Genomic DNA, 26,592 nt, shown 5'->3' on the forward strand with positions numbered 1-26,592 from the left:
CTTTTAAGCCAACCAAGAGAGATTATAAAACTGTACAAGATAACGAAATATGCATTAACAAACCGATGCCACTTGAGAGGGTGTGGTCCATCCTTGGAGCTACATTTGGCGTTGCCGAAGTATCCTGCCCCGTTGCTCGGTGCCAGTCAAAGTTGTCCATGGTAGTCTCCGTCCAGCCACAAGAATCACTCTCAAAATCGCACAGAGTTGCTGTTGTTAGATGAAAATGATTTGATAAGGTACTGACAACACAAATATACGCATGGTTTGATTAATTTCAGTCTAGACAGACCCAGACCTAGCCTTTGTACATCTGTGGAAATTGTTTTTGTTATCCTAAACATTTTCCCCCAAGATGCAAGCTATTTCTTCCCTTTTTACAAAAATAAATGGAGGTTTTCACACAAAGCTAGGTGAAGGAAAATAACGTGTGCCATGGTGTATGGTGATGGTTTAAACTTGATACCAACTATGCTACATAAATAATACAGGTTTTTCCACCTAAGGACAGTTTATTATGAAGTATGTGATTGTATGGTATCAACTTTGCATGTCAGCAGTTGTATCACATAGTGATTATGTTAAATGAAATGATGCGGGACAACCAAATATATGGTATGCCCTTTCACAAAGAAAAACCTTGATTAATAAAGACTTCATCACGTGCACTACTTTTTAAAAGCTTTGTTCACAGGTAATGTCCCCCGCCCCTTAGCACTTACGGCAAGCTTCCTCGTCTGATTGGTCGGGACACTGCATCTTGAAGTCGCATATCTGCTCAGCAGGAATGCAGGTGAAGTCGCGGCACTGGAACTGTCCATCCAAACACACCCTGGGTACCGTGGTAACTAAACAGAATGGCCAAACTCATCCATTACTACATTAGTCTTCATCAGAAGCACAATGAAATGTTACTGGGTCCCAGAAAATGAATCTTTGGGCCACTTTCTAAAATAAGTCTGCTTTATAGTTTGGAGTTAAAAAAAGAAAATCAAGCTCTTTGCTCTGATATCTCACTCAGTTTGGCATTCAGGTGGAATGCTATGGGTTCCCACTGATACAAACTGGGACCAATTCTGTTGAATCAAGGCTCCTTTTGACTTATTTTGGGCAACAAATCGTTTTCATAACCACAGACAAGGGGGCAGGAAAGGAAAAAATAAAGGAACATCAATCCCTCCCGTTCAGAGCTTTTGCAGACATGCCACTGCAAAGCATTCAAAGAAAGTATTAGACTTCCATTTTTGACTACAGGTTGACTTATTTCAATAGCTTCTCTTACCAATGACGGGTTCGGGGGTAGTCAGAACTGGAAGGGATGAAGATGACAGGGCACACTCGGGAGTAAACGAGATGTCGTCGAGGGAAATATCACCTTGGGAACCGGCTCCTCGGACTGCCTCTATGACGATCTGGGGAATCATTGGCACATTCAAAGTTAAGGTCAGGAATGGCAGAGGGGAGATTGAAAACCTCAATTCTGACAAAAGACCTAGAATGAACTTCTCACAATGTTAAATATCATGACGTAATTCTGCATTGAAAACAACAGCCGTCACAAAGTTGTGGATCTCTTGAGGGTATATTCAATGTAATATCACAATGCACTGTGCCCCAGGTAGGAGGAAATAACAGAATGATGGAACCCCAAAGTTTGTCCCCCAAAAGAAACATGTGCGACTTATAAAGGTAACTGAACAACACCTTAAGAACAAGCTACAGCTTATTGAATATGTGGATATCCAGTAGTGCTAGAATGGGTCAGTTGAAAGATTCGGTCATTAGCATGAACAGGTCAAAGCTTTTTGGCCATTTGTGACATGTTCGTAGCACTGCACATTATTCCACAAGGCAGTGCAACGTTTTGGATGTCAGCCTGCTAACTTTGGTCCAGCAGTGCCCGCTCCAATTCTGTTTAAAAGGTTCATATCTCTTTTCAAAGTGTGAATGCATTTGATTATTTCCGAGTGCCAAAATTTAATAGCCAGTCAGTGAATTATAAGGACCGTGTGACCACTAAGGCTATGAACAGAATAGACCTTGATATTTTGACAGAATCCCTTCTGATTCCATAAATCTTATAGAAAGGGTCCCATACCTGGTAGGGGTCATTGTAGTTGATATCCACGGAAGCTCGTTTCCACCATCTGTTGTTTTCACCTTCGACCGTCCACCTCAAAGTCAACTGACCGTTGATTTCAGTGCGTGTGTAGACATGGAGTGATCCAATATCTTGTCCCAGCATGTGGTAGAAAAAGCGCATCTGAAAAATGAGAGCACAACTGAGAATAATTCTACGGTAACTCATAATGGCAATGATGATGTAACATAGCCAGCTTTTACTGGTGATCAAGTACATTGTCATTACTTCTGCCCGAAGCGAAACGTTCCTTAAAAACCATCCTCTTGAGGTGAAAATGGCTTGATGCAGCTATTCAGGAACGGCTTTTGCTAAGCAACCAGAGAAATGAATTGCTTAGCAAAACTCATTTCCCCCAAAACTGCAGTGTGCAGTAAAATGTTTTAATGCCAGTTCCTTACTTATATGAGCTTTACAGGACAGTTAGATTAAAATAACATTTTCTAAATGTCCGGTTGAAAGGTAAGACCCAAGACTCACTGTGCATGTTGATGATCCACTCTCTATGACAGGGCTGGCGAGGCGAGTTCTTTGGTTCTCCCTCTGCGAGAGGCCAATGGTGACAAGGTATCCTGAAGTCGAGAGAAAAATAACAGACAAACAAAATGCAATGAAGTGATCAAAATCGGAGATTAAATTTAATGGAATGGAGGCCAGGAAATGCCCATCAAACAGTAGTCTGGTTTTTTAGTCTTAGACTACCTACAAATCGATGCAGAGTCAAACTTTTAAGGGGGGGGCTGGTTGCCAACTAAGGTAAATACAAAATGATAAATGTTTACAAGGACAGTTCAAAACCCTGTCTGAAGTGAATGGAGTAGTGGAATTGACCTGTTATAACAACTTTGTTTGAAATTGCACCTGGTCTGAAATGAGGCAGTTTAAGAACAGAGACACAGTTCTAATGTAGTGGACTCAATTGTTTTATATCACAGTTTTACAAGGGTAATGTGCACCAGAAAATATAAATTGTCCTTCAGTCCGCTAGGATGGTGTGAATGATCCTTCTTCTAAAGTCTTGCACAATACACACCATTGTAAATATTTATAATAACAGCCCTAATGCCATCTGAGTACTGCCAGAGTTATGGCCCTAAAATATGTACCATTTGGAGAGTCAGCGGTGTGGTCTTCCATACCAACCCCCGCCGCTGGAACTCTCTGCCAGTCAGCTTCTTCCGTTGTCAGCTGTTCCCAATTGCACAGTCCGCTCTCAAAGTCACAACGGTTGTAACTGCCTGAAGGTGAAAAATCCAAGTAAAAATGGCCATCGACTTCCTGAACTCTCCAAACTGGCATTTATTCCCCACTTATTTCAATCTTGTCTCTCCCTCATGAGATTGCCCTTTGTCTGATTTTCAAAACTTACAATGAATGTCAAACATAACTTTCAAGAACCTATGAAAGGTTATTTTCCTTATAAATTCCATGCAAAGCCTTCAGATCTCGACTCGCACTGAAAAAAAGTGAAATTTAGCTATGCTTCAAATAATTATTTTAGTGCGGGGCGGCACAGATTGTTTTTAGGTGTATGAACAACACGTGAATTTAGAAACTGCAAGTCTCATGAAGTCAGTGTTTAAATCTCAGTTTTGAAAGCATAAGTCTCATTTTGTGAAAGTAACAACTTTGGAGTCGGACGAAGTTAATGCTTTTAACTATACCTTACAATAAAGAAAAAGTGACAGCCTAAGTCACATTTCAGAAGTTACAGAAAAGGTGAGCAGTGATACACATATTGAGTTGTCAAGTTAAGTTGGCATCTCTTTTTACTTCAGCATAAACTTAACATCATTTCATTTGTCTGGTCATATTTTGTCAGTTTATGAGTCGATATTTCAAAACTGCCACGTCATTCGGGAACAACGCACCTGACATCATGCTAGTTCAGAGATTTGAGCTGCATGTGAGTTGATTTCTGTCCACTGTGATAGGGCAGACCTCTTGTGCGTATTAATGTTCTCGAATAAACTACGATGCACTTCCTTTTCTACACACGCTCATTAAGGAAACTCACTGCAGGATTGTTCGTCGGAGCCGTCGCAACAGTCCAAATGGAAGTCACATTTGCCGGATACCGGGTAGCAGTGACTGGAACTGCACCTATCCTGGCCAGCCGGGCAGGTCAACGAGGTGGGCAGGCTGTATGCGCAGTTATCAAAACGCAGGTCATCCACGGCAAAGCCAGACTCCGATGCTGTAACCTGTAGATCTTGTACATCAACTACAATCTGGATTTTTAAAAAAGGCAGTTGTGACGAATTACACCCTTACAATATTAGGTGAAACTTAAACCAATTTATGAAAAAAAAATGAAAGTGGGGATTTTTTCTTTGCTAACCTCAAATCTGTTGGTACAAACACCTACCTGGAAGTCAGTCAGGCAGTTTGGTATGTCCGTGGTCTGCAGGTTCCACCTGCTGTAAGGCCCAATGTTGTCAGACACTTTGCCCAACGTTCTTTCCTTGTCGCTGTATCTGACAGAGACTGTGATGTCACCGTAGGATGGGCCGAACATGTAGTAGTAGAGGTTTAATTTGCAGCCGACACCTGCCAGATGATAGGTGCTTGATACCAGCTTTCCACGCTGGTTGATCGAGGTTTGCATGCCGTCAACATAGATGTAAAAACCTGCAAAAGGGAACGAACCAGAGACTAGAGGTGTGAAGGTGCCACTGAAAACCCAGGCCAAACCTGGGTATTGAAACGTGTAATCTTGCTTTGTCAACCCAAAACGACCTTAAAATACAGCTGTCTGTAATTAGTAAAGTCAGATGGCCTGGTTAGATTAAGTCCTGCCATAATAGTCCATTTTAAAGTGCCTAGGTAAGTTGAACATTAAAGAAGCCCTTTGTTTGCTTTGCCGGCAGGAAAGGAAGAACTTGGAGATGTTTAAAGTTGACTGCAGCTTTCAATCAAGTCAATGGGAACGGTGTTCCAGGACAGGTTAGATGCTGGTAAGCGAAGGATTTGAAAAGTCCCCAGGCCCCTGGTCTGCTTCGGTGTAGTGTGGCTATTAAATTGCAGAGCCTAGCAGCGAGAGTCTAATGGCGGCAAACATCAAAAGATTTAAGGCTTGAAAGAGAACCCATAATTTCACAACCGTGACTCAATCTGACAAAATGAGTTTTGTTTGACTTTGCATAAAACAAACTGGGCTCTTTGTCTTGATATATCACTCAGTTTGGCATCTTGATGGAAACAGACATTATGCGGATGAAAAATATAAGGGTTTGTAGTTTTTAAGGATTTTTGACTGTGTAAGATGCTTTTCAAAGATCTCTTCGAGTGCGGCTCAGGTCCCTTGCGACTAGGTTTGTTAGATTGAGTCACAGATGAGGTAAATATGATGATATATGCTGGAGATTGACAGCAAAGTAGAAAAGTAACCTCTTCAAGGCAAATACTTTGGTTGCCCAAGTTATGAACCGCTGGATTCCTGAATGTAGTAATTGTATTATGGGTCATTCTATAAATTTGGGGTCCAATTTTTTCCCCGTCCCTGTTATGTCTGGCATTTGATTTTTAATGTTTAGAATTTATTGTTTAATTAGCAAGACTGAATAAGTACTGCAATTTACCTGCCAAACCAATAAAAATCGTTTGAAATTGATTTCAGTGATACATCCATTGTCAAACTTGTCAGATGGTAAACATGGCAGAGGTAACAAGGACAGAAAAATGTGACACGTTGGACCCCAAGTTTATAGATGACCCAACATAAAGGTATGCGGGCACTGCATTTTCTCGTTTTTTTTCTTTTGATACCTGGTGGGTTGGTTGCCGTGTGGTCAAACTCAGGTCCGCCAAACGTATCAACCTCGTTGCCGTCTCGCAGTTTCCAGTCAAAGTCATCACTCTGCACCTGTGTCCAGCCGCAAAGTGTTTGATCCTCAAAGGTACACACAGAAGCTGTAGAAAGCACACAGAATTTTTCAACGACATTTCTTTCCGTCAAAGGTTTACTCCATAAGTTGCTCAAGTTTTAATTGAAGACAATTTCATATCTGTCCATAACAATTTCCGAATCATAGATACTAACAAGTTTAAAAACATGTTCAGCATCTGATAGGAAAATGGTTCAAGAGTATATGACTGTAAGAAGGCTTGTTGGTGTCCATTACAGTTGAAATTTGTCTTTGTCTGGTAGGAAATTCTTTCAAAGTCTTGATTAGAGCCATATAAACTGAACAACGTTGTAGTTGTAGAATAAATGTATGCCTCGGAATAAAGAGCCTTGTAAATTTGAAGGTATATCTGAACAAAATATGTAACATTTTAACCTGGCACAGAATGCAACAGAGATAGAGAAACAAATGAGAATGGACAATTACATAGAAACAGATCAAGTAACCAAGATATTTTCTAGACAAAGAACAGTGCACTGTGTGGTTAAAAAATCAAGTCCAGAAATTTCACAGATTTATTCGTGCTGATAAGGACTAATTGATAATTAACGCAATAAAATGCTAAGGCATTCCTTGAAGGAGTATCTGAAGAGTGTTGAAAGTAGAATTATCCAATTTAAAAAAATCCCCGAGCAGAAGAAACTTACGACATGTGTCTTCATCCGATCCATCATTACAGTCAAACCGGAAATCGCACATCAGCTCATGTGAAATACACGTCCCGTCTGTGCATCGGAATTCGCCAACCTGGCAATTGGGGTGGGCTAGGGACAAGAAAGTAAAGATATCAGTTAGGGCAGAAATGATGAAAAAAAGTTATGGGAATTATACAGACACAATCCAATTCTTTAGTAATTTTATTTCCTCTTTGTATTAAGTCCCAAAATACATAAAAGAATATATAACTCAAGTTAAGAACAGTAGGAAAAAACAGAAAGGTCTCAATATTGAGTAAAGCATACAATTACACATGACAAATTCACAAAGAAGCAAACATCTAGAAACATGTGCTAGGCAGTGTATGCACAAATTACAACTACAGAAATTGAAATGTCTTCTGAAAGGGCTAGTTATGGGCTCGACTCTAACACTACTGACTCATTCGATGCACCTGTAGATCCCTCTTTGCATGAGTTTTTATTCTGATAATTTGATTTCAATTATGAATAGTAATACAAGCTGATTCCATCAATAAAACTGGTGAAAACAGGTGCACATAGATTAAAGTGTTGGAAATGTAAACCTACATGTTGGTACTGCGTGATCTGGAAGAGAGTTGGTCGGGTCAAGCACGCAGCCAGGGGTGAACGAAACATCGTCAATCATAATGTCAAAGTCATCACTGGCTGCAGAGGCAGATGTGCCTTCAATGATAATCTGCAATAAAGGAAAGCAATATTGAAAGTTTCTAGTGCTAACAACTGCACTGAACGACTCCTCTTTATGTAAAAAAATTGAAATTCACGGGGCACCATAAGTTTTGAGTTAGAAAAGCTACTGATGTTCATTTTGAAACTGAAATGTTATCTCCTCTTTTGGGAAAGTAAATTGTAGTCAGGTTACATTTTCAGGTGAAAGTACACCCATAATTCATGTTCAATTCCAACCACGCTGAATCAAGCAAGATTCTGCAAAATATCAATGTGCTCTAGGGGATTAAGTTCAGAAGTATGATGTTGTCATTTCCTTGTGACTGACGAAAATCAAAACTTGACGATCTCTGGGTCTCAGATTTTGATCATTCTTGAATCTTTCTCAAAGAAAAAATGACACAAATTTTGCAACTGCGCGAACTGGTCTTTGAAGATGGATTATGGGGACTGGTGGCTAGGCATTGACTTCTAATCATCAGGTTGGGGACTTGAATGGAGTGGCTGGTGACATGTTGTGTCCTTGGACAATGCAAGCCACTTGACCCCAACTCACCTCTTTCCAGCCAGGGGTGGGTACCAACATGGGTAAAGATGGCTGCTCTGTTTGATCAGCTGTTTGGGCCTTAAAAACAGTATCCAGCAGTACATCCTTCATGGAGCTGGGATTGTTTATATATGAGGCATGTTTATGGGCCCAGAGAGCAAGGGTAATATTAAACATGTCAACTGAAAAATTTCTGAGACAGATTACACCATACAAGACATTTACTGTAATCTAGGGTTGAAAAAAAATCTTCGACAGTGCTTCTGTAATGTGAAAATATTTGTTTATTGTTTTTTTTTTTGGTGATGAAGTCTTCACCTTGAATTTAGCCTCAATGTCAATCTCTTCCTCCGCCCGTTTCCAGGCATCGTCTTGACTACCGGAGATGGTCAAGATGGGTGACGGGAAATCTAAGACAGAGTAGCGCTGGTAGACGGTAAGCTTGCTGATTGCTGCACCGTACATGCGATACCAGAAGCGAACCTGGCAGATCAATAGTAATATTACTATTACACATTTCTGGTTATGAAAACAAGGATTTTTCAGAAGTGCTCAAGGCACTGTAGCTCGTAAGCCTGAAGAAACCTGCCAAGAGGAGACAAGAAGTAACAGTTTAGGTGGAAGGAAAACCCTCCCAAAAATACTTTGGGTAAAATCTGGGTACAAGGACTGAGAACCCAGTCCACGTGAGGATTGTGTTTGATTTTTAAGGCCAGAATCAATCTAGGGCCAAAGAAAGTTGGAATACAAACCCTTACTTTGCCAAATTTTGCCAATCATCGCATGGTGGCCATTAATTACACTAATCTTGTGACTTTGTTTATATCAACTTTCAATCACAGCAACCAAACATGCTTCACTTTTCAGCAATCCAAAGCACGAACACACTTTTCAGATTTCACAGAAAGACTGATTTCTATCAAAACTGGAGTTTCATGGAAGTCAGACTTCACTGCAAACTTAAGAAAGTGAAAGGGTACCTTGCATGATCCATCAACTGGTGGCTGCAAGAACACCACACTGCTCAATCTTGCCTTGACGTTGAACTCAGTGGTGCTAATATATTGGAAGGTTCCTGAGGGGTGGGGCAAAATAACATGGGGGAGGCAGGCAACAAGGAAATAGAGGATGTCATAGGAGAAAGCATAAAGATGTTCCCTCTATGGGGTCATTATAGACAACTCCATCAAAAGTTACCCACTCCTACGGTAAGTCACAAGCTACTCTTTTTTATCCTGCTGAGTCTTCTGAAGTTTTTTTAAAAATGAAAATATTGTTCTTACGAAAATGCAAACTTCAGTAAGACTTACAGGAGGCAAAAAATGCAAAATTTTGGTGCTGACGGCTTAAATACATGAAGAAGGAAAGAGTCTTAATAAAAAGTTCACAGTGCAGGTAGGATCTTCAGTTTGTGGAATCCACTTCTATCCATTATGATGCTAAAGACCTCAGCCCTTTGCTAACCAGTGCCTGGAAAAAAAACACCCCAACAATTCCTTTCCTTCACAATTCATGTCCATAATGGAAGAGTGAGAAATCACTAACCAGCGAGAGAGTTGGTGGTGTGATCTGGATAGCCGAGTATTGAGGCTGGAACAAACGTCCAATCAATGTCGTCATCAGAATCTTGCATCCAATTGCACAGTCCCAATTCAAAGTCGCAACGTTCACGGTAGTCATCTGTGAATGATGAAAAGTAAAGCATCTGTAACACGCTATATGTATGCAATCTCATGCTTGATGTATTCAACGCACAAGCAAGTACAAGAGAATGACCTTGACCGGGCAAAAAAGACCGCCGTGTTTATGCGTTCTTAGAGACAGACAGAGGATTTATAATTAGGCCATCAGTAATATTATACAAAGAGTAAGATTTGATAAGGATTTGCGGGTAAACCATGGGTTCTATCTCTTCAAGAGGAGGTGGGGTTCTGAAAGGAACCGGTGAAAGTTAACTCAATCTCCTAGGGATGGCCATGGCATCGAAGTTGAAACGTCAAGTGAACACTCACCGGTTCTTTTCAGCACCCCACCTCTTCTTGAAGAGATAGATCTCATGGTGTACTCACAAATCATCACTACATGTAATTACGAAATGGAGCACTGCATGACTCATCTTTATGTCAACAAAAAGTCCCATTACTTTTACCGCAGAGATTCGCGCCTCATTCATGAGGACTGAAGAGTTATACAATGTCCACGCGTCATGGCTGACTCATAAAGGTTGGATGGCAGTTTAATACTTGCTGATAAGCGGTAGCCTCATTCAAGGAGCTGGGGAGCCCCCACCAAAAAAATTGTTGTATCCCAAGAAAATAACATTAAAGAGGGTCTGAGAGTTGTGTAGAAGTATTGCCCGGCGTAGTCGTGCACAGAGACACATTGTTTATGGGTACACCATATACAGACGTATTCCCTTTGAATGTAAGAGGCTTTGGCTCTGTGAAGAGTGGTGGTGAGCAAGGTTTCGACGTCTCAAACAGTCTGTTCTGTTTGTCCTAGGGAAAGCGAGTCCACACTCACCACACGATGCTTCATCCGAGTTGTCCCCACAGTCATCTGAGTAGTCGCATTTCAGGGCATCCGGAATGCACACGCCGTTCCCACAGACAAAATCGCATGGAAGGTGCGGGTCTAGAGCGCATCCATCAAAGGTGATGTCGTCAACAGCAACAGAGTCAATGCTAGCCGCATTTGCCTCAAACTGGATCTGCAAACAGCAAACAGCCAGTGTTGTAGTCAAGACCCTCACAAGACCAGACACAAGACCACAACTTATATATGTACGTGTACCAAGACAGACATTGAACGAATAAATTGACCTGATATTAGCTACAGACTTTATATACAGAGAGAATGTCATTTAAAATGTTTACCCTGAAGTTGTTTCTCCGTCGTTCAATGCCGACGTTAGCCTCCTGCCATTGCGTGATTAATCCTGTTCCTGTGGGGTGCCACAAGTCAAGGACTTCTGACGGAGCAGTTGAATCGATTGCCTTGAGAGAAAGACTACCTCCAGAAACCATCTACATGTACAATCAAACACAGACAAAATAAATGTTACCAGCACTGAAGTTTGTGTGAATTGAGATGAAATGGGCTATGTGTATTCCACAGTAAAATTGTGTGAACGAGCATGTGCGGGCTCAATAACCTCACAATGATTTGCAAAGGGGAAAACTCATGGTGGCTTCAGTTTTCTTTGGTTGGACCAACGCAAACAGAATAATTTTAACTAGATACCAGTCCCGTTGGACGTTCTGGGCGACCATTTGGAACCAGGTGCTGGGGTGCAGTTGCATAGCTGGTTACCAATAGCATTGTTTACGACTTGAACACAGAGGGAACTACCGACACGTTTGAGCCACATGCAGCGACAAAGAGTGACGATGCAATTTTGCAGAATTGTTTGGCCAGGGTTGATTGAGTGCATTCCATGTGCGCATAAAAGAAACTAAAGGTTTGTGCCTGGACTCGTTTATATAATAAGGTAATGCAGCGCCATCTACTGCTCGTGCACAAAAATGACATGGTTCATGTGAAAAAGGTTATAAGGAAAACAGTGTTGTGGGATATATGGGTCCGGACTCCATCCATTTTTGATGGACCCAGATTTTTTTTGGGGGGGGGGGTCTTGAACAGAGGCCAAGAGACTCAAGAACCCAATGTGCATCCCCTCAAAAACGGCCGTTTTGTTATCCTCATGCACCTTTCGGGAAGGCAAATACAGGCAAACAAATTGAAACTAAAAGATAAGTAAATTGACGAAAACTGTTGAACACTCTCACAGCTAGAAATGAGACAAACACTTATGAAGCTCGTTTTCCTTGGAAATTCTTGTACTCTTCTAGTATTTTGCCAACAAAAAAATATATAAAAAAGTTGGAAAAACATTAGTTTCATAGAAAGTTTCAGACTAAGATTTTGAGGTCTTTAACTCAAACCAGTAGGACTTGGACTTGAATTGGTGGACTGAGCTACAAGCTTGAAAGTAGAGACTTACGTTACTGACAAACCAGAACTTGATCTTGCAGAGGGCACTGGTAGGGCTTAGCAGTGGACTCTCTAAGACCACAGGGCTGGCAAATAGTCCACTACCCGGGCTGATCTTCATGAAGAACCCTGTGTTACGTAGAGAAGACAAAAGATCAGTCATGCCTTGGTTGATGGTAGTTGAACTTGTGTGTTTGTTTGTTTGGTGTTATCATGAAAAACTCGGCTAGGGATAAATTTGTACCCCACGGTACATTTCTTTTGATATGACTTTAACAATTTCTTTGTGTGTGCCAACATTAAGTTTTTCCACTGATGTCTTGAGATCATTTTTTTCTGAAATTTGACTTGCTGTTCTTGCAAAGCGCTAATTTACCGAAGATAGGTCAGCCCAAAATGTCAGCTGTTGCGATTGGGCTTTCATGTAACAGTGCATGAAATATAATGACCATAACGACAAAAGCGTGGGTCAGATGGAACTGAAACTTCACAGTTGTTGGTTGAGAAGGTAAAAATGAATAGTTCTTTTTAGAGATGAGGCCAGCCATTCAAATTTCCAGTTTCAATTTCTATGGCTTACCAGATCCAGAGGTGTGGTCACCAGGGGGGATGAGCGATGGAGCCCCCTGTTGACGAGACCAGGCCAGGTTGCCAGTGCTAACGTCACTGTAGCCACACTGGTCCAAAGGTTCAAAGTCACAGGTTCCTATGCAGGAAAGGATGAAAGTGATGAAAATCTTTTCCACAGTGATTTGGGGTACAAACAGCAGATATCAAACATTTTGGGACAACTTTGTTCCATGAATAGACTCTGTGCAAACAAACAAAAAACTCCAGTGTAGTTTTGCACTAACAATCAATTTCAAATAGAGTTGCATGGCTTGGTAACGTTTTAAACAACGTAAGTATGTTGGATACAAACACAGCTCTGAACAACTGACCACCATGGGTATAAAATAACATGTGCTAAGTCCCACAATATGAAGGTCTGTGGTTGTAGTATCATGTCAATTGAGAGGATCAAACGAATTCTACTAAGTCACTCATGGCAGTGGTGGCGTTTTAATGAGTTGGGCAAAATAATATACCACTCCAGGGGGCAATTTAGGAGTGATTACTTGAACATGTTCCGATGAAACATGCCACAGGTTGCCATAGAAAATACATGCATGAAATGTCTCACCACAGTTGGTTTCATCCTCGGCACCTGGACAGTCGGGTGTCCAATCGCAACGCTGCGTTTGGTTGATGCATTCCCCAGTGACGCACTGCCAGTTGTTCTTGCCGCAAGGGCCAACGGTGGTCGTGGGCATCCTCGTTGGGCCTACGGGGAGGGGATCTAGCATAAAGACATACCGGACGGAATTAGATTTGCCTCTCAGAGAGTCTGGAGTCAAAATCCCTCTTACAACTTTACACATGAATGAAGCAGCCACAGGCCAACCACGTGTCATGAAACATTCTCCTTTCCACTTTTCAATCATTAGTTCACATACTTGCAGATCGCTTGCAATCTGGTGTGAATGATGTGTCGTCGATAGCAATGTCACCATTCGGACCACTGCCAACCATGGCTTCCAAAATCACCTAAAAAATCCACAAAATATGCATTTCACTCTGAGAGCAAAAATAATTCAAGGTCACAATGTCGCTCAGTGCATTTCAATAAATTTTAATGGGAACAAAGCTTTGTAGAACCAAAAATGCCTGACCTGGAAATCTTGGGATGATGTTAGAATGATGTCAATTCTCTCCCAGTAATCCCCGATGTGACCCGTCCGAGAGAACAGGATGGTTTCATCTCCGTGGATTTCAGTCCAAGACTTGACCCTGACAGTGTCAATGTCGTCACCAAACATATGGAACCAAAGCCGCAGCTGGATAGACAATTTAAAAAAAAATTCCAAGCTGAGAATCGAAACAGAAAAAGAAATCAACATTTTTGATAAAACTGCTTAATTGTTGAGGTGTATTTGTCATAAGCTTTCCAAAGAGCTACTGTGTATAAACAAGTTGGCCCTGGATATTAAAATTAAACAATGGAAAATGTTCAAGTTTGAATTGGGACAACACACAATGTAGAAGATCAAATAAATGGTCTGTCAATGGCAGTCTGGTACCTGACAGTCTTCTCCTGGCTGAACAGCCTGTATTGTTGGGCTTGCCATGCGGGCCACATCACCATCAGATTGGCCGCTGGCATCGATGAATATGTAACTACCTACAAATTAAACAAAAATTGAACACTTAACAACTTTAAAGTTGGGTTCTTACCCATACCTAAATTTTGCCGAGTATATAATATTTTGAAAATCACAGTCAGGCAGTGTTTTCCGAACTTAGAAACAGTGTGAGTAATGATAGTTGAATAGCAAACCAGGTACCTGAACTCTCCCCGTTCAGATTTTGAAAATAGTCTCCGGATCCCATAAAGGGGAGTCAGGTTAGTGGCTCCCTTCTTTCCTTCCATCTCTGCAGTCCGGGTCTGATTCCCAGCTCGGATGTAGATTGGGTTTTCAGGCCCTACCCCGGTTTAGACCCACAATATTCCTCTGTGGTTTTCCTCCCAACTCTAAAACTGTAAGTGCTTCTTATTGGTTCCTCTCCACAGGTCTCTTCAGATTTAAAGCTACAGTGCCTGGAGCGCTTATGGAATCCTTGGTGTCATTACCAGATATAATTAATAATAATAAACAATAGAAACAGTACTTAGGCCAATTCAGGTATTTCGTTTCAGTTTGCATTACAAAGAGCAAGCTGAGCTGCTAAATTTAGTACATCACTAAGATTGGAATCCTGATGAGAATGGATATGGGTGAAAATGTTGAAGGTTACTATTCCATGGTTCCAGATTCTTTCAAAGGTATGTGCATCAAAAGTAACCTTGGCGAATTATGAGTCACTCTTTTACAATTTTTCCAAGGTATGAAAACCAGCTGCTACAAACCTGTTGGTCCATTGGTTGTGTGGTCACGCAGTGGTCCGGTGGCCAGGTCACCACTAGCTGGTCCAGCCGTCCTCGACCAATCAAAATTGTCGTCCAGTAGCTGCTGCCAATCACAGAAGTTGGAATCGAAATCGCAGCGGTCGTACGAGGCTTGAGGTGCATCTGTGAAAACAAGAAATGATACGAATAAAAAACAAAACAAAATCATTCATGAGAACTAGAAATACGTAAGCAGGAACTTGAAATGGAATCACCAACTGCTCTCTCATCTTTAAGCACTTGCGCCAATGGTACCATTCCACGTCACAACTGTCCCCGGTACAGTATTATTTTCTGAGGTGACAAAGGTACTTAAATCACAGTCCTTGCGCCTACGGTACCATTCCACATCGCAACCGTCCCTGGTACAGTGTGATATTCTTAGGTGACAAAGGTACTTAAATCACAATCCTTGCGCCTACGGTACCATTCCACATCGCAACTGTCCCTGGTAGAGTATGATTTTCTTAGGTGACAATGGTGCCACAATCACAGCCCTTCACAAAGTTGGACATTCCACATTGTCAAACCAAGTGGTCTGCTGGGAATGGCCATCCATTGTGCGTTATTAAACTCACAAGTGGCATGCCCATGATGGTAACACATTCACTTACCATAAGGAGGAAGTTCTCTTGTGAACCCTAAGAGGCCCCGCCTTTTTTAAGCATTTTCTTCCAACTTTATGGCAATAGGGAAATTAATACAAAAAATGACAAAGCAGTTACCTACAGGCTTATGGAGGGTAGCAAACCCTTTAACAAGAATATGTCAGGGTTCCCAGCATTTCATGGGAACAAATTCGCTGACGTTTTCCTGATTTTTCCCTAGTAGTAAAAGATTCCAGGATCATCATTTTGGCTTTATGGTCTGATAATGGGTGTTCGAGTTGCAGTTTATGAGGATACAGGTGCACCACTGTGACATTGATACAGAGGGAAAGAGGCATTTACTACAAGTACACTGAGCTATACTACAAAGCCACCATAGCCATGCATCATCCAGAGAATTTGCTGTTTGGTATGGGCAAGAGGCGAGAAAGTCTGACCACTGGACAAACAAAATTCCCTGATTTTTCCCTGATTTGAGAGACTTTTCTCAAATTCCCTGACTTTTCCCTGATTGGAAAAAAAGGAGGTCCTTTTCCATGGTTTCCCTGATTTCCAGGTTGGCTGGGAAGCCTGATATGTGTATCATGTGTCATGTACCACACTAACAAAAAATGAAAATACCAGTGACAGGTTATTCACACGAGCATGACAGAAATATAAAAGTCACAGGAAGATTTCTGACGTATACAGCAACTTCAAACAACTATGACAAGAAGTCCCATGCGCTTTCATTTCTGTCTGAGATGACTTACTGCAGACTGAGACTGCCTCGTCTGAGTAATCGCCACAGTCATCGCTGAAGTCACAGACACGGTCGTTGTTGACGCAAGCCTGACTGGCACACCGGAACTGGTTTGTTCCACAACTCCCAGAAACGGGCTCTGCAAGCAGGTACAAGGAATAAAATTTGTAATGAACAAATGTTTACCAATATTTTGAAACCTGCATATTCAAGTTCGTGATTCTTGAACATCAGTTTTCGTGTGGACGAAAAAGACAATTTATGATTATTCCCAAAATAGTCCCGGCAATCTCGTCAGCACAAGCTCGTCACATTTTAAGGAATTTTAATTTGTGTGTAGGTAGGTCTGGGTATGATTCTGGCTATGATAATGCGGGTCTCTGAGTAACGGCCTCTATGCAGGTAAAAAATGTTGACAAACCTGGTACCCCGCAACCACTGAAGCTGATATCATCAATGGCAATATCGCCGAGAACGCTGAAACTCCGATAGGCTTGGAAGACAACCTGGGAAAGAGGAAAAACAACACCAAATTCACTGTGACCAGGCGACCAGGAGTCGTTATAAACTAACTCTGCACTTCACCACTGGTATGCCATGGCATGGTTAAAACAAAGCAGCTGATGAGAGCCCACAACTTCATGTACTCACAAAGAAATCACTTGGCACTCGTCCAATCGGTGCCACTCCCTCATTCCACCGGTTGCCATGGTCCCCTGTCAGCTGTAGAGGGTACAGTATGTAGTATGTCTCCACCAGAAAGATGGTCAGGACACCGATGTCTGATCCCTGCATGTGGTACCAGAACCGCAGCTCGCAGCTGGCGGCCGAGTTGCGGAGGGTGGGGCTGTGAAGCTCCGCCCATGCAGAGCCAGCGTTGGAATTGGAATCCACATACATGTACCAGCCTGTGTACAAAACAGGAAGAAATCAGTACACTTAACTCTGTGGTCAGAATTTTGTGCAACTGCAAACAAAATGGACATATCGAGAAAAGATACGTCTAAATTTTGAAAGAGATACTAAGATCCTAAGTGCTATGTGCTTTTATGCGGTAGCTTAGGAATTCTTGCTGAGTATTTGTTACCTTGAGCTGTGAGTGTAGTGTGGTCATAGGTAGGTCCCGTGTTCTGGCTAGGAGTGGCACCCCGATATCGCACCCAGGTGTAGGCCCCATTGTCATAGTTAACCCAATTGCACTGGTCTGTCTCAAAGGTACACTGGTGTCCTATGGAAACCAATTAGAACAAAATGTAGAAGAACATTACAAAAAAATCACAAAGACAGATTTTTAGAGAAGTTTTTCTTCCTGTTAATATCCAGCCTCTTCAGGAGCAAGTTGGCAAACGATCAATGGGTCCCTTCAAATTTTTCGCAGGGTGTCAGTGTAGACCACAAAACCTTACAAGGCAGCTCCAGACATTCAGTCTGAATTAAAGTCATAAGTTATTTAAATGAGCTTAAAAAGAATCTTTTTGTGATTGTGCAACCTGTTACTTATGACTGGTCTTTTATACGGTCTTGTCTGGCACTGGGTTTGGTCTTTGTCTGGTCACACAGCTGGTTTGACTGGTTTTTTGGTTGGTCTTGTGACTGATCTTAGGATTGGTCTTGTCAATGGTCTAGTTGAATAGTCTGGGGATGGTCTCGTCTACAACACTGCTGCTTAGAAGTACCCAGCACCCTTACCACCTTAAACCCAATTCCCAGAAACAAAACTGAAATAGTAAGGATTCAAAAAAGTTGTCTAGTTTTTTCTTACCACATGCTTCTTCATCTTTCCCGTTGCTGCAGTAGCTGATGAAATCACATGTCTGGGCCTGCGAGGCACAATCGCTGGTGCCGTCATCACAGGTTGTATAACATGGGTCGACAGGATCTGTGATGAAGAGTTACACAACATCAAGGCCGTCACAAAACTGACCGCTTTTCGACAAAGTGATGCTCTTTGAAAAAGAAAATCTCACAGGTCAATTAATTAAAATCAATGTGGCAGTAACTTGTTTCAATGTCATTTTTTGCTTGATTTGTTAACCTACCTGGGCATGTGCCGGTGCTTACAACGATATCATCTATTGCTATATCCCCGGCAAACGATGACCCAATCACGGCCTGGAATGTCAACTCAAAGGGGGAGTTGTCATTGGGCGAAATGGTCACCCGTGCCACTCTCCAGACGTCATCTTTGTCACCAGAGACTGTCCAGACATTGTGGATTGTTGAGGAGTAGATTGGCCAGGTCCAGACGTTGAGCGAGCCCACCTGACTGCCGTACATATGGTACCAGAATTCAAGGCAATAGTCGCCGTCATCAAAGACACCTGAGATAAGGAAGGCGAAGTCGCCTTGCTGTCTAGGTGAAGAAGCCTCGGCATACAGATAGGTACCTGAGAATGTAAGAATTTAAATTAGACACATGTGTTAGAAGTTGAATGTTGTTTGAATGGACAACTGTAAGTGGAAAGGAAAATTTACATCTATTTTCAAACCCGGGTACTATGACAATGTATAAAAGAGAGCAGGTAAATTCTTGAAAGTAGTGAGAACTTATATATGTACATGTACCATGAACATTTAAGGAAACTTCAGCCGAAAACCTCTTGAGAGAAGTGAGAACTTAGATATTTACCAAGATAAGTAATAACTAAAGGAAGTTCTAAGGAGAGGTTTGTTGCACGTTGAAGTTGTGAGAATCGGAATATGTCCTCGACAGGTTTGAAGATAACTTGGTATCTAGAAACTGCATGGAGAATTCAAGTTCTTGGAAATTCTAAGAATAACTTGGACTAGTATTGCCTGTATTTAGAAATTTACTTGGATATTGCAAAAAAGAACTTAAATTCTGGAAGAAATAGGAAAATGGTGGATGTGGAAGTTGGAAGGACAATTTAGACACCTGCTTCAAAGTTATGCAGGTAATACAGATGGATCCCTGGAAGTGATAAGGACAATTAGATAAGTACTAGGACGTTTTCAGGATATTTTGGATGAAGAAATGGGAATTGTAAGGAGAATTTGAAGCTGTAAGGAACAACTTGGAAGTTTTGCAAAGACTCTGAATGTCATTTGAAAGCTGTGAACCCTAAACAAACTCACAAACGATATCCAAATGTTTACCTGTCTTGTCCCCAGCAGAGAAACTACCGGTAGGATGGTTTGTTGAAGAAATACACAGGAGGTATAAACACCGGGTTAAGTGCCTTGACAGCATTTCTCTCTCATTAATTTGTCTACACTGTTTTCCATGTCCACATAATTTTCTCTTGGTTTGAAAATCTTGTTTTCTCACCATAAGCACTTCCTAGAGTGTGGTCCACTAATGGCCCTGTGTTATCAGACAGTGTCGCCCCCTGTTGGCGCATCCAATCAAAGTCATCCACTGAGCCCTCTGCATTTTTCCACGTGCACGTGTCGCCCGTCTCAAAGTTACAGTCGCCAAAGGGATTGCATGGGCCATCACTACGGAAACGGATGTCATCGATGGCAATGTCTCCTTGCCAGGACAGGCCTGTCACTGCCTCAAAGACAATCTGACACAAGACAAGGTTTCCACAACCGAGTTTATATCTCTTTCAATCAAGCAGGCTTAATTGATTTGATCTACATGCTTTATACTATTGTTGCATATGTCTGGTGCCTCACATTCTGCAAAAGTAACGTCTATGACCGTACAGTCACCAGACGATCCCTAATTTTGCCTTCTAATGCAGAAACTAACCTCACAACAGGTATGACGCTAGGCAACGGCCTACTCTACGGTCATGGAAGTTGGACACACATATTTTTGCTCAAGTTCCTTAAATCTGAGTTTAGTGACCCTCTGACTATAACAATGAGAATAGAATCCACAAGAATTTCATTAAAAGCATCAGCTTTGAGTAACCCATACTTGTTTCCATTAACGCAATCTTTCAAACGTTTTTCCTCAGTTTTATTCGGCTAAACTGGATAAGTCGGTTATTAACTGCAGTCCAGCCCATCACAAGTTATCTCATCTTAAGTCAGGTCATAAGCTATTCCAATGAACTAAGTGCATTTCTACACCACTTTACAGCCTGGTAATTGTGACTGCTCTGGTGCTTAAACCCAGCAAGAGCTGTCGATGTCCGTTTTTACCTGGAAGTCTGTTACTGATGAGACGGTCACTTTAGCCACATACCACTCATCATAGATGGAATAATCCTTGGACCACAGCTGAACGTAGTTGTTGGAAGCTGTCATGTAGACAGTAAGGGTGCCAATGTCCACTCCGATATTGTGGTACCTACACGTAAATGATATAGTCCCAAAACGTCCATATCACTATTAATATCCCTCTTATTTAGGTCCCCTTCAATGTTTCACGATAAATATGGCACTTTTGGCATACCACATAGATGTATATCATTGTTATTGGAAATGCCTAGACCCGCAAAGTACTGTTTGATAATGTTACTGAATAAGCTCCTGAATTGGGTTCCATGCTTTCAAAGCACCAATCAATATATGATTTCAAGGTTTGCACTGCGGATGTAGCAAGGAGATGCAGGTTACCAGTAACATCATAAGAATCTCTTTTGCGCAGAGAGGCTTATGTGGATACTTATGTGGTATGCTTTCTTCATTGCGTGGACACTGAACATGATCCAATTTTTCATTGACTGACTTCGACATCATTGTCACTACTGTCGTTTTTATGACAATTGTCATCGCCATTGTCCACCATCAATATTACTGTCATCACTGTCAACAATCAACTATTAATACACCAACTATTAAGATGATCAGAGACAGAGCTGTTAAGTACATCAGGCAAATGGGTAGTTAGTTAGTAAAGTTTTCTTGGTAACAACTCCTCCTTCCCCATGGCTGTAAATGGATACATGTGATCTATCACCATATATTCAATCAAGATAGAGATCAAGGTTGTAACTGTCTTTGTCAGATCTTTCTTTCCATATCACAGCTGCAATAATGCCTTTCAAACATGTCATCTTTGTCACTGCTGTCAGTGTCACCTTTACTATTTAGGGGACGGCCTCAATATAAAGGTTATTAGGACTGGCATCACTATTTGGGGACAGTTCTGAATCTTATTGCAATGCTTGCTTGAGGACAGGTGTCACTATTAGGGGACAGATGTGAACCGTGATCATTTCAGTAATGTAAAAGGTACATGTATGTCAAGTACTGATGTCACTTACCAGAACTGCAAACAGCGGCCGGTGGTTGGGGCATAGACTGGGCTGTCCAGCCGAGTCACATCACCTGGAACCCTCGGAGACGACATCTCGGCATACATGTAATGGCCTGCATGACAAATTGCACATTTGCCAGAAAACAAAACATTAGAAGGCCACAATCAAGCGTGGGGTTTTTCAAAATGAAGTCTTTAATTTGAAATGTTTTTCAGATGATACTTGCTTTGCTCAACATTCATCTTTAGATGTACCCCATATTACAGATTGAATAGTTTAGATGCAATGTTACATGGGTAATTCCTGAAATTAGGGGTCCAAAAGCGTGACATTTGTGTATCCCTGTTACATCTGACCTTTGTTATTTAACATTGAAATATCACCAGAACCTATTTCAAACTATTACTATTTGTTAGGCAGGTAATTTGCATAAATTCATCACTTTTGGAAATTAGAAATGCGTTAAGAACTTACAAAATCATAAGTCAGATGTGACAAGGGCAAAATATTGAACCCCCAATGTCTGGAATTACCCACATACTACCATGCACAGACTTTGTGGCCACAATTTATGGGTTCTTTAAACTGTACATGGAAATCTTTTCACAAATTTCAGTTTTTTAGACTGTTTTACGAGGTTTCAGTGTTTCTTTTACGGGAGTTTTTGATTACCTTTGAGGGATTAAATAAAAAATTTGTGACTGTGACAATATTTTGCTTCACAGTGCTGATGACCTGGTCCATGCAGGAAGAAGTGATGACCTGTTTTTATAAGGAAACAACCTCCCTCCAGCAGGAAAACATGGCATGCAGGCGTGGGTTTATATCAAATCACCGCCCAATGTGCTCAACATTCATGAACAGTTTCTGTTTTAAAATTTGGTCAAGCAATATCATGCAAATAGCATAGATTCATATATTCCGAATAAAAAAAAGCTTTTAAGGACAACTAACTGTGTTTGTATTATACACAAGCATAAGTGAGGCTTAATATTATCGTGTTCTAATCTACAGGTTGCCATGCTAAAAGGGATTTACCTAAGTCAGTCTGGTAAGTGTGGTCTGAACCTGGTCCAGTGCCCTGACTCGGAGTACCTCCCTGATTTAGCGTCCAGTCAAAATCGTCGGCTGAGTCTTGTGTGTATCCACACAGCCCATTCTCAAAATCGCACAGCTCTGAAAATGAGTTTTAACATACACAACACTCATGTCATTAAAGATAACCACATCAGCTGCAGTGGTTGCAAACTTTGAAAAGAAATGTAATAAACCTAACAACCTTTCCCTTTAAGAAATACTAAATCGATTCACCTCCAGCGGGACAGGGTCCTGTGTGGAATGTGATGTCATCTAATGCAATGTCGCCTTGGTAACTTGGACCAGCAACTCCTTCCAAAATAACCTACAGACAAAAGCCATTATCTTTACTCAGACAAAAAAAACATGATAGAGCTGACACATTGCAAACTTTCCCGTAGTGTGTCGTCAGTCATTGTGATTTTGTTTAAGATATTCATAAATATTCTTCAATTTGTACGAATTGATTAACACGTGACAACACAGCCACTCCCAATATTCGAACAGTCCAGATCAATATAAATGTACGTGTACATCTGCATATCCTGCATAACGTATTAATCATAAAGTTCGTCTTCCTGTGGAAAATGTATCATTCCTTGGTTCCGAGTGAGTAAAAGAATCTGAAAAACTATTAACATGCCAATAAATCTGCACAAATGTGTACACCTAACGCCGATTGGTCATCAGGAAGGCTATCGTTCCTTGTTTCTACAAGAATAATATAAACTTACAAATTTACATAAATCTACATAAATTTCAATATCTAGCACTACCTGGTCATCAGAAATGGTATCCTTACTTGCTTCTGCTGAGACAATATCATTTACAAATTTACATAAATCTACGTACACGTAAATCAGCATACCTGATACCGATCGGTTTCCAAAAAGTGTATCATTCCTTGGTTCCACTGCGGCCCGAAAGAACCCACTTTTGTCCAAACTAAAGTCTCAACTCCGGTTGGGTAAGTCAGCGTGTAGATATTCAGATCTGCGACATGAGGGCCATACATATGGTACCAGAACTCCATGCAATAACCAGCGCTCGTCACATTACGGAAGTATTGAGAGGAGAGACGGGCTGTGTCGTTCTCATTTTGACCTGTGACCTCTATGTATACATAATGACCTGGAAAATGTGGAATATAAGCAGAATAAAAAAAAGTTGGTTGAATCTGATGGATGTCTAGTGCCCTGAAGATTTCATTGTACTTGTCTATTTGATTATGTACATGTAATCTCCAGTCTAGTATTCTGTCAAGTTATGATTTTAAACATTAATGATGATTTGTATTTCACCTCATGGTCTGAAGTGTGCAGTTTGCCAACCTGTACTAAGCAGATTTCGGTGGGCTATGAATATAAAACCGAACAATAGTTTGCAAAGTGTTGAAAACTAAGGTGAAAATGTTCAATCCCTAAATGACGAATACTTTGACTAAATACTAAAGGAATTGTTTTCCCATTTTAACAGTCATTAAACAAAAAGTAGGTTTTCAGATGACACCTGTTGGCAATCAAAGAAAACGTTTGCATGCTTTGGCCGCCAAAACGAAATGGCGTTCAATTTTTGTAAACAAAAGAAAGATCAATGTGTATAAAACATTCTGCTCCACATAAGCCGCTCTAGTCTTGACTCGGACTCACCGTTGGCATCCCCCAACGTGTGATCTCCGGCGGGACCAGTCCCAATACTTCCTGTGGTTCCTGTAGCTAGTGTCCAATCAAACTGGTCCCCTGAACCGGTAACCTGTGTCCACTGACAGATACCCTGCTCAAAGTTGCAGTCGTGGGAGTTGGGTGCTATGAACCAAAAAAAATCTTAAAGATCAAACTGAAACGAGAGCATTTCACTGTTTCCCAAGAAACAAAAACTTAAACAATATTCTACATGTACCTTAATTCTTTATAAGTGAGGGCCACTTCATATTTCAAGCACAAACCACAGGAAATGCAATCTTTATGACGTCAAAAGTAAACATATGTTGAATTGGGGCAAATCTCATTTAAATACATTATATCTACCTTCCTATTAACCTTGACTACAATCCCTTCAGTGAACTGATCCCTTTACCAACAAGCAAATACTTAGATGTGGTTCGATGCCACGGTGCCAGAAACAACTCAAAAAAGAAATAGTATTACTCAAAGCATCTCTCTCTGGAATACTGCATTTTCATTGGTATACCACAATCATGTGACTGTTATGTCAAGATCTGATCTTGAAGACTCACATTTGCTTTCCAGAAGTGTTTCTAAGCCGTAAAGATCTTCAGGCGAGACATGCGCAAGCTACACTAAATGAGGAACTGTGTTCAGTAATAGTCTGCTTTGTATAATTTTCAGTGCAGCAGCAAACCAGAACACTCATTTTGTTCAAATGCATGACAATGCAGTGATGAAAACATTAGCGGTCCGCGACAAAGATATGACACAACAATTGTTGACTACTTAGGTGTGGGAAATGACATTTGTGTCCCCTTGGAGGCCTATTCAACGGTTGATAAATGAAACAGCAGGAAATTTGGCAAATAGTTCAGTCAGCAGGGCAAGAGGGTAACTTACGATATGTAGGTGGTGGGGAGGGAGTCGTTGGAGGGGGAATGGTCGCTGGGCATAGTCCATCAGCGATTTCCACGTCGTCAAGAGCAATGTCACCGGTGTAGTCAATCCCAACCACGCCCTCAAAGATCACCTGCCACGGAAAGACGCGAATTGAAAAGTTCTGTAAACAATGCAAATAGTGCTTTTCAAATAAAGTCAGATTTTAATTTTCCCTTAGGGATTTTGCCCTTACACCAATTAATATCCATAACAATGAACACTCAGCGTGGTTGGAAGTTGTTTGATGGCGTTACCCACTGCTGATTCAAACCAGCCAGTCCACCCAGGCCATCTTGGTGGTCGAGTGGTTGAGACGTCTCCACCAGTAAGCAGAAGGTCATGGGTTTGAGTCCCACAGAAGTACATGTACATGTAAGCCTGTGGATTTTGTACAGGCTATCACACAACACTGAGTGCACAGTGTTACAAATACGACAGTAAATGTAATGGCAAAACCCACAATAATAAAATCACAATTTAAAATGCACCTTTCAAAAGTCAGATTTGAATGTGCTGGATTAAAATCAGTTTTCACTTCCCCATGGTCTATAAAATGAGTTTCATCTAAGAGAATGTTTTAACTCTCATCTGTACACTAAAAAGAATACTTCTTTACCATTGACTATGTTTCCATATATTTCCCTAAAATGAAGGAACTGTTGCTGTGACATCACTTCAGGACAATGAGAGTTTTGTGTTGCAAATGTGAACTGCATCATGGCTGCATAATACCAAATTCATGCTAAAGTAACCCCTGGCCTCTAACCCCTGGCCTACCCAGAACTGTTCATAAGAGGTAAGGGATAGTCTCCCTTGCAGCCACACGTCTCCTTGTTCCCCAGTCTTGGTCCAGAGAGTGTTGTTGCTGGGGTAGATGCTGGGCGACTGGGTGCAAACACTCAGCGTGTTTATGTTACTGCCGAACATGTGATACCAGAAGGATAGGCAAGCTCCTGAAGGTAGGCAAGACATATAGAAATTGCAACAGGACCTGTCTTTCACGGGAGAAACTGTTAGCAAAGTTGAGGTAGGGTGCAGGATGATAGAGATGTAGTCCTGTCTGATGCAAGTCCCACCACGAATCCAGTCACAAGACAAGTCGTAAGAGAACAGGGTAGATGATGACTAAGGTACATGTATGCTTTTGACACAGTTCGTAATGGATAGCCTGCAACTTTATTTGAAGCAAGATATGCGACGGTCGGACACCTCCCCCCGGGGGGGGAGTGTTGGATAACAAAAGTCTAAAGTGTATATTTGTTTGGACATGTACATGTACACGTAGTGTGGGAACCCCTCCGTCGAATATCTTTCTCAAATCGATTCCAAGACATACCAGGTGTTGGATCAAGGCGCTCGCTCAGGAGCCATGCTCTGTCACCAAGGACACGAGGAGCAGAGGTCTCGATGAAGACATAGAAACCTGAAGAAAAATTAC

The 26,592-nt window shown here is 41.4% G+C and overlaps 1 protein-coding gene across 2 annotated transcripts in view; it reads right to left on the minus strand.

The window, feature by feature from the left end:
• LOC110983120 (MAM and LDL-receptor class A domain-containing protein 1-like) overlaps window positions 1-26,592 on the minus strand; it is a 133,359-nt gene that overhangs the window by 22,264 nt on the left and 84,503 nt on the right. For both annotated transcript variants that reach the window (XM_087131058.1, XM_087131059.1), the window contains exons 101-139: window positions 26,491-26,577; window positions 25,932-26,107; window positions 25,116-25,245; window positions 24,198-24,353; window positions 23,417-23,679; window positions 22,783-22,873; window positions 22,510-22,647; window positions 21,478-21,583; window positions 20,411-20,558; window positions 19,584-19,824; window positions 18,334-18,681; window positions 18,057-18,173; window positions 17,382-17,522; window positions 16,946-17,202; window positions 16,716-16,800; window positions 16,305-16,433; window positions 14,906-15,067; window positions 14,079-14,179; window positions 13,671-13,835; window positions 13,455-13,545; window positions 13,142-13,297; window positions 12,539-12,664; window positions 11,969-12,087; window positions 10,842-10,991; window positions 10,489-10,675; window positions 9,511-9,645; window positions 8,946-9,040; window positions 8,284-8,448; window positions 7,296-7,425; window positions 6,696-6,812; window positions 5,909-6,052; window positions 4,509-4,771; window positions 4,158-4,371; window positions 3,247-3,378; window positions 2,621-2,712; window positions 2,099-2,263; window positions 1,283-1,412; window positions 723-848; window positions 64-210 (exon numbers count right to left, since the gene is read on the minus strand). In XM_087131058.1, the coding sequence (XP_086987184.1) occupies window positions 64-210; window positions 723-848; window positions 1,283-1,412; window positions 2,099-2,263; window positions 2,621-2,712; window positions 3,247-3,378; window positions 4,158-4,371; window positions 4,509-4,771; window positions 5,909-6,052; window positions 6,696-6,812; window positions 7,296-7,425; window positions 8,284-8,448; window positions 8,946-9,040; window positions 9,511-9,645; window positions 10,489-10,675; window positions 10,842-10,991; window positions 11,969-12,087; window positions 12,539-12,664; window positions 13,142-13,297; window positions 13,455-13,545; window positions 13,671-13,835; window positions 14,079-14,179; window positions 14,906-15,067; window positions 16,305-16,433; window positions 16,716-16,800; window positions 16,946-17,202; window positions 17,382-17,522; window positions 18,057-18,173; window positions 18,334-18,681; window positions 19,584-19,824; window positions 20,411-20,558; window positions 21,478-21,583; window positions 22,510-22,647; window positions 22,783-22,873; window positions 23,417-23,679; window positions 24,198-24,353; window positions 25,116-25,245; window positions 25,932-26,107; window positions 26,491-26,577 (5,925 nt within the window). The remainder of the gene's footprint in view (window positions 1-63; window positions 211-722; window positions 849-1,282; window positions 1,413-2,098; window positions 2,264-2,620; window positions 2,713-3,246; window positions 3,379-4,157; window positions 4,372-4,508; window positions 4,772-5,908; window positions 6,053-6,695; window positions 6,813-7,295; window positions 7,426-8,283; window positions 8,449-8,945; window positions 9,041-9,510; window positions 9,646-10,488; window positions 10,676-10,841; window positions 10,992-11,968; window positions 12,088-12,538; window positions 12,665-13,141; window positions 13,298-13,454; window positions 13,546-13,670; window positions 13,836-14,078; window positions 14,180-14,905; window positions 15,068-16,304; window positions 16,434-16,715; window positions 16,801-16,945; window positions 17,203-17,381; window positions 17,523-18,056; window positions 18,174-18,333; window positions 18,682-19,583; window positions 19,825-20,410; window positions 20,559-21,477; window positions 21,584-22,509; window positions 22,648-22,782; window positions 22,874-23,416; window positions 23,680-24,197; window positions 24,354-25,115; window positions 25,246-25,931; window positions 26,108-26,490; window positions 26,578-26,592) is intronic.

Source organism: Acanthaster planci, linkage group LG21 (genome assembly GCF_054643075.1).
Source record: "Acanthaster planci isolate LZ-2023a linkage group LG21, COTS_SCS, whole genome shotgun sequence".
NCBI classification, from domain to species: Eukaryota; Metazoa; Echinodermata; class Asteroidea; order Valvatida; family Acanthasteridae; genus Acanthaster; species Acanthaster planci.